The sequence below is a fragment of the Brassica napus genome, chromosome C4 (assembly GCF_020379485.1).
Source record: "Brassica napus cultivar Da-Ae chromosome C4, Da-Ae, whole genome shotgun sequence".
Lineage (NCBI taxonomy): Eukaryota > Viridiplantae > Streptophyta > Magnoliopsida > Brassicales > Brassicaceae > Brassica > Brassica napus.
In genome coordinates this window covers 48,604,613-48,612,882 of record NC_063447.1, presented here as the reverse complement: position 1 = coordinate 48,612,882, position 8,270 = coordinate 48,604,613, and the positions used below count along the sequence as shown (strand labels likewise).

Genomic DNA, 8,270 nt, shown 5'->3' with positions numbered 1-8,270 from the left:
CCTGGTCCATAGAGTATCGTCTCTATGGCTCCTAGGAAATTTGCGAGGACCGAGACAACTTGCACGTCATCTTAGTTGTCACTCGTTTTCAATTTTCAGTGAATCACCATGTGTATTGAATTAGATAATTAACCAACTCATGGTGATTAAATAGTTGAAGAATAAAAAAATCAACTATCTTTGTAATTTTTAACTTTGTAAAGCGAGTATTTTTAAAAAAAAAATTGGAAAACTATTTGTAATTTTTAAAATTTATGTTAAAATTTAGAAAAATCAGACAGTCAAATACCTTTGATTTAAAAAGCGATAATTAATTTACATGTACATCACACATGGGTAAATATGTTCTTTTTAATTTATAGGAAAATGTTTAAACATCATATCTACTGAAACAAAAAAAGTATATCTGACTGTAATTAAATTATTTTATTTGAACAAATAATTAAATTGTGTATAAGCCCCCAAAAAAAACACATGTTAATTGATGGGAAGCCTATGCTTTTGAGCATTCACTTGATGTTGTTACGCTTCAAATGTTACAAAGCTCATCAAAAGATCATATCAAAATAAGGCATTGTCATATATATACAATTAGTGTGTGGATCCAGGTTGTCCGAGGAACCCGATAATCACCAGTTCACCATTTAGTGGAACCGTTAGTTTTTTCCAGTGATTCAATATCTAGCATTAGCTAAAGGGTTTATGCCGTTTATATATTATATCAATATATTAATTATATTAGTATTTTATATTAAATATTATTATTAATAAATTATAAATTCATATTATTATATTTTCATAAGTTTCTTTACTAAAATATATTAATTATTATAATTTATAAATAATAAAATATATAATTGTTTAAGTAGTTTAGAAAATAATCAGTACAGTTTTAGATGGTATAACGCTTAAACGCCGTTTAAGAAACCACATAAAACACTTTTTAGAATATTGATTTTCTTAAAGTATACAAATTAAGGTTTACATACATACTGTATCATTTTTCATTTATTTATGTGGATTCTAGTAGACTTCGCTCCTACGTGATGAGGCATTGATTAACATCGAAGCTTGATTTGTCAAGGTGGATGAGGAGAGCACTTTGAACCACTTAACCATTGATCAACCCTACATTTATCAAGCATATACATTTTAAATTTTTGGGACTCATTGGCACAGACAATAGTAGAACTGGTATCGATCACCTGGAGACTAATGTATATTGAAATGATCCTTGGCGTAAAGAAACTATAGACCCAAAATAACTCATCCGTTTAAATTGGTAAAAGAGAATATTATTTAAATAAATAATTCAAAATAATTATTTTTGGTGTGACCTATAAAATACATAAATAGTTTGAGGGGACCTATAAATCGATAGGTATAATTAATATTACCAAATTTAAACACACCAAAAATATCAAGTTGATGACTGATGAAAACAGATATAAACAATACTAAATAATATATATAATTATTATTAGAAATGTATATTAACAATCAAAATAATATAGTTTTAACAACTAAAGTACCAACCGGATCACGCAGGTTTTAACAACACAAAATATAGTGTCTATAGATTTTTTTAACAGGTAGACAAAAGTTGAAGAAGATATCTCCAAAACAGGATCATGTTGCCCCTGCAACACTTGACCTAACTTCAAGTCTTCAATAATTTGTCTTCAGAGAAAGTAAATTGCAATAATGCAAATTAGAAATTTTGATTATATATCACCTTTTTACAAAGGAAGTGGTAACGTACAATCATATATAATCTCCTTTTATCATATTGAGTAATTGTTTCTTATGATAAGAGAGTAAATAAAACGAAAGTAACAAAAAAAAAATAAACATAACTAATTTATACGACTAAATAGTTAAACATTCTACAAAATTCTATTTTGTGGTTACTTTTGTCTCAATCACATTTTCTTGTCTATACTACAGCCAATGGGTCAAAATTTATATATCTAAAACTGTACATGTTTTTGTGTTTTGTTAAAAAAATTTTTTTTGAGAACTGTACATGTGTTTTGATAAACTTATTGCATAATAGCACTAGTAATATGATGTTTAGATCTATCAAGGATTTGCATATTTAAAACAAATAAAATAGTTTCGAATTTATTTCTAAAATATTCTAATTGTCCTAAAATACTTCACAGTTTATACCCTTTTTTTGTTCTACGCGTTTATGTTCTTTTCGTCTAAAGCTCAAACTTTTATTTACTTTAAATCACAACCTAGTAATAAAAAGTAAAATTGTCTGCAGTTATTAAACCCTATGGTAGAACGTTGTTTCATTAGTCGATACCACCAGAGACTGCTCTTAAAACAGTTTTCAGCATACTACTTTTAATAATTTTATTTTGATTATAAACCATCTTATGTTTTAGGAAAATCTAAAAAAATCCGTTTAAAACTAAAAAATACATAATACTATGGTAATTGTGTATAGGTTTTCTTATCCAATATAACTAGTAATCGCGTCATGAATATGTGATACTTACAAAAGTGAAATGTGCTTAACTATAGTGTATATGTAGGTCTAGGTGTTGTGGGTTATGATGAGATAATGAATCAGGGAGCGGCAAACTAAGGGCTGATTAATGGGTTTAGTAAGTAAGCTGTTGAGCAATAATCATCATCGCTTCCTTTCTTTACTCTCCTCACATTAATTTAAATTTTGTTTTTGACACTTTTGAGGTAAGAGTGTCTCCAAAACAAACTATATAACTTTAAATATAGAATTTTTTGATTTCCAAGAAATTTTTTTAAAACTCTAAATTTGAAGTTTCATCTTTTTATTTGCATTTTACTTTTTATAATTAATTACACATCATATTTATGATTTTTAAGTATTTTCTCATTTATTATTTTAATCTTTAAAATTTTTGTATATCATAAATATTTCAATTTTATTTTTATAAATAAAAATTTTACACATAAAATTAAATAAAAAATTTAAAATAATATTTTTAAACTAGAATTAGACAACAAGAATATTACAAAATAAACTTAATAAAAAAAATTTATAAAGATACATGAAGACATAATTATTGCACAAATTTAAATATTACAACAACACTAATAGTCTAGTAAATTTTCTCTGGAATCTCTAAAATATTGGTTAAACAAATTTTGTGTAACCGTAGATTGAACATTACGAAAATAATTTTACGGAATAATGTTATATTTTACTTTTACTTTAATATTTAATTATGTATTTATATTTATAATTTTATATTTTAGTGTTAGAATTTATTAATTTATATTAGTGTAATATTTTTATATAGGTGGTAGTTATTTATAAAAGTTTTATGGATTTATATTAATTTTGACAAATATAAGAACCATAGTGTAAATTACAAATATTTTTGAAGTTAAATTTGAAGGTTTACTTTTGAAGAATAACATTTTGAAACTTCAAATATAGAGTTTTGCAAACTCTAAAATATAGAGTCTTTTTGGAGATGCTCTAAATTAAAACAACTTATACTATACCAATTTAATTTTTCTTTCTCTCCCATTAAAATCCAATAAATTTTCTCTCTCCCAATAAAATCCAATAAACCAATAAAGTTAAACTTATAATAAATATTAGAAATTTTCGAATCAGTTATATTTGCATTTAAAATATAATTTAAAATTAGTTACTATAACTAAATTTATTGTATGCTTCGACTAAGATGGAGAGAATAACTATTTTGTGATCTGTATGTTTTAAAGTAAATCGATATAGCTATCAGCAAATGGATCATAAAAAATGAAACGAATATTTTGAATAAGTTCCTCGGTTTTACATTTATGTGATAAAAGCCCCTTAATTTAAAATGAAGTTAGAAAATCAAACTGAAAACACATGTAAATATTCCGAACCAAAGTAGTTTTATTTTGACCACTCTTATATTTTTTCATGTAAAAATACAAAATTTGAAATTTGGTAAACCAAAATTAATGGAGTACCTCTAAACCACACACATACGTACACATAATTACGATCGAATGTTTCAAATCTATGAAAAATGTCAAAACGAAAAGGCATGATCATGGGTCGACATGTGTTTCAAACTGCAAAACACGTAGTTAGTTGTGTAATTCGGTATCATAAGTTTGTTTGATTTGGGAAATACAATTGGAGAATGAGAACTGAACTATAACTTAATAAGATTTTGACAGCTCAAAGCTGAATTATTTATTGGTTCGGTCGTTGAAACTTTCTTTTTACGAGCATTGCTTGCCTAAAAGAAAACGCATATTGTACGTATTATGGTCAAAATGGTACGCCACTTTTATCGACCATATAACTAACTAGTCTATACTTAAACTATTGGGAATTTTGTTTTTTAACTTTGAAACCTTTCTTGTTTTTTGACAACTAATTTTTTTTTTTTTTTACTAAATACTTCTTTCATTTATCTTCCCAAAAGAGATATTATTTTACAAATATCAGTCTGAAATATAAGCTGAAATTAGATAAAAGAGGATAAGCTAAAACACGTGGGAGCATATATGATTGAGGTGGCCTTGACATCTGATGCAGAAGATGAAATTATATCTGAATGGACATGAACCAATTGTACAAGAATGATCATTGGCCATGAGAAGCCGCTGAGCGGCTAGTGGTAGAACGAGTTGCTGCTTGATCAAGACCTGCTAGCTTTGCTCTCAACAAAAGTAGTGATGTCTTTTTTAATGACATGAGAAGGCTTTGGAGTACCTGAATGTATTCTTGAGTTTCGTTCACGCCAAAGACTATATATGGTGGTCTGGTAGGGCTGTTCAATATGGCAAAACCGAACCGTACTGAACCGAACCAAACCGAAATAGATAATATGGTTTGGATTTGGTATATATCATACAAACCAAATGGATATGATTTTTAAAAACCGTAGGATTTGGATATGGCTCGGTATATAACCGATAAAACCGAATAAACCGAATAAAACCGATCAAATAATAGAAATATGTAAATATGTATATATTTTATAACAACGTATGAAAATCATAAGTTAATTTTTTTGCTAATAACTATTACCATATTTTTTACAGTAATAAAATAGTCCTGATTTGTAAAACACTTGAACTATAATTAAATAACAATTCATCGCAAACATGCTTCTTATTTTCTTAGTCTTCTTTTGATTTTTTTGCTTTAATTTAGCATTGACTAAATTGAAATAAAGATTATAAATTTGATGATAACAATTAGTGGAAATTCTTCACAATTTTTTTTATCTATAAACGAATAGAGTTTCGTGTTTAATAGAAGAAACATGACTTTGATGAACGCTAAATATGAAAGAATATAATAACTTATTTTTTGTGCTTCGTGCTTCTGTTTTATTTTTTGTTTTTTATTTTTATCATCAAAATTTTGAGCTTTGATTTTAATTATAGATTTGATTATTTTATTAGATGATAGAAACATTTTTTATTTTTGTTCTTTTATTTAAACTTATAATATTTTTTAATACATGAATGTGTTGACAACAAGACTCTAAAATTCATATAATATGATCCCAAAGTAAAGAATTATGTTTTTTGGTATAAAACCGAATAAACCGAAAACCGACGGTATATAAACCGAACCGAACCGAAGTAAATATGGATTTAGAATGGTAGTTATATTTTACTAACCGAAATACCGAAAAACCGAAAAAACCGAACCGAAACCGAACCGATATCCGGATTGAACACCCCTATCTGGTGGAGGAGATGGCATATCGCTTTGAGCTTGGGGTTAGAGGAGCAATTCCAAAGCCAAAGTAATGCTGCTGTGTATGATATGGGGGGGATATGGATGGGTAAAGAAGGAGAGCCAGACCTCAGCTTTGTAGGAACATTCGAAAAATAAGTGCGAGCTTGTTTCATGCATAGAACCACAGAGAACGCAATCTGGGAAAACCAAGATACCCCAATTCAGGAGTTTGTCACGCGTGGATAGCCGATCCCACATAAGCACCCAAACAATGAAAGCTTGCTTTGGTATTATCTCTTTGAACCAGACAATTTTGTGCCAAGGGGCCGGTGGTGGAGAAGGGTGTAGAGAAGCCCATGTTTTAGAATCTGAGAAGAGGCCAGGAGTGCCATTAAGCTCATTTTCCCAGAGAAAAACATCTTGCTGAGTATTTGCAGGAGATGGCGGTTCCTGAGTGAGAGCTGCACATAGTAGGCAGACAACATGATGACGACTTCTAGGGAGAGTCCAGGTTCCATTCGAAGAAGCTTGAGCCACTGAAGAGCTTAATGGAATTCCAGTAACCATTGGACCTATCTCACCAGCCAAATCGATAAGAGGACCAGTTCCTGTCCAGTTATCAATCCAAAAATAAGCATCGTGTCCTGATTCAACATGACAGAGAACACAGTGACGAACAATAACACGCAACTTTAACATTTGGCGCCATATCCAACTTCCACAGTTTTGAAAATCAGAAGTCCAGAATAACTTATTCCTGATGAGATTGTTTTTCACCCAAACAACCCAAAGAGAGTCATGCTTTCAAAAGAGTAACCAGATGAGCTTTAGACCAAACACATTGATGACGCCAGCAAGTCTCCTCAGGCCTAAGCCCCCAGCTGGTTTTGGTGTGCAGATCGTAGCCCAAGAAACTTTAGCTCCACGGGCATGCGAAGTATCTCCATTCCACAAGAAAGCGGTGCAGATTTGTTCAAGCTTATCATGACATCCTTTTGGGAGAGGGAAAACTGATCCCCAGAAATTGATAATACCATAAATTATAGATTGGATGAGCTGTAGTCTTCCTGCGAAGGAAAGATGTCGCACAGTCCAGCCCGAGATCCTTGCTAAGACCTTATCAATTAAAGGCTGATAGTCTAAAGTCTGAGGTTTATGGGGCAATAGAGGAAGACCGAGATAACTAACCGACAAAGTACCATGAGTGATATGAAACCTTGTGGCCAGTTGATGAGTGAGATTTGTGTTGTTTCCATCCAGATAAAGAGAAAACTTCGCTAGGTTGATTGCGAGACCCGAAACCCGATGAAAACCATGAAGAACATTTAATACTCCTTGTAGTGATCGCTCCGTACCATCAAAAAAATAAGAACATCATCTGCAAAGCTGAGATGTGTAACCAGGGGATCTAAGCAAGTGGGATGAGGGATAAATATCTGTGAAATTGCGGGTTTATCCAAATATTTAGATAGAATATCCATAGCTAGAACAAAGAGCGTCGAAGACAGGGGATCTCCCTGCCGCAGTCCTTTTTTACCAGGGAAAATCCCACAAGCTCTCCATTGAAGCAGACTGAATAATGCGGAGTTGAGATGCAGGAACTGTCCAAGAAATAAGAACCAGAAGCAATCCGAAGGCATGTAGAATGTTAAGGACGAAGGCCCAATCAAGATTGTCAAAAGCCTTTGAGATGTCTATTTTCAGACAGCCTCTTCGAGTGGGACCTGGTTTGTCAAAGTCTTTCACCAGTTCAAAAGCGAGAAGCACATTTTCACAAAGAAGTCTGCCTTTAACAAATCCCACCTGGTTATTCTGAACTGCCAAATGGGCTAAATGTTTCAGCCTGGCAGAGAGAAGTCTCGAAATAAATTTATAAAATGTGTTACAAAGAGAAATTGGTCTGAAATCCGTGAGGGAAGTTGCACCTGGGAATTTCGGGATCAAGGTGATTACCGTTGTGTTAACTTGTCTCAGCATAGAAGAGGTAGTGAAGAAATGGTGCACAACCATGGTGAGATCATGTCCCACTAGTTCCCAAGAAGAAATAAAGAATTCCACAGAAAAACCGCCCGGACCCGAAGCTTTGTTGCGAGGCAATGAAAATACTGCTGCTTTCATTTCAGAATATGTGGGGATAGCTGAGAATAGACTGTATAGGTCAGGAGCACATCTGAAAGGATGAATATCACGGATTTCCTCCACCGTATAAGGCGTAACACCAATTATGGGAGTGCCAAGAAGGGTTTGATAGAAATTCAGAGTCATAGATTTCATGAGAAACTGATCTGAGATCCTTTGATTATGGCTGTCTAGGAGAAAGTATATTATGTTCCTGGAAAGATGAGCCATCACTGAACTGAAAAAGAATCTTGTATTTAGGTCTTCTTCGGCAAGCCAACGAATGCGAGATTTATGCCTCAAGAAGGACTCCTCTGCCGTTGAGATGAAAACCCAATGATCTCTGCATTTTCTGTCCTCCTCAAAGAGCTCCGGGGAAGGATTTGCCAGAACCTATTGCTGGACAGCCTCCAGAGATTCAAAATCTTGGCGAGCCCTGTTCTGAATTCCA

General features: G+C 31.9%; 1 protein-coding gene across 1 annotated transcript; it reads right to left on the bottom strand.

Annotated features, from left to right (window-relative positions):
* Window positions 1–5,743: 5,743 nt before the first annotated feature.
* On the bottom strand, window positions 5,744–7,966 carry LOC106394288. The gene is made up of 3 exons (XM_013834868.2): window positions 7,239–7,966; window positions 6,519–6,884; window positions 5,744–6,416 (listed from the first exon to the last, which is right to left on the bottom strand). Exons 1-3 carry the CDS (start codon window positions 7,964–7,966, stop codon window positions 5,744–5,746), a joined length of 1,767 nt encoding a protein of 588 aa, XP_013690322.2.
* Window positions 7,967–8,270: the final 304 nt, after the last annotated feature.

Coding starts and splice junctions, on each gene's coding strand:
- LOC106394288 (XM_013834868.2), bottom strand. CDS start 7,966: ATGACTCTGAATTTCTATCAAACCCTTCTTGGCACTCCCATAATTGGT. Junction 6,885..7,238: donor AGCTTGTGGGATTTTCCCTG/GTAAAAAAGGAC, acceptor TTTGTCGGTTAG/TTATCTCGGTCTTCCTCTAT. Junction 6,417..6,518: donor TTTGGTCTAAAGCTCATCTG/GTTACTCTTTTG, acceptor AAACTGTGGAAG/TTGGATATGGCGCCAAATGT.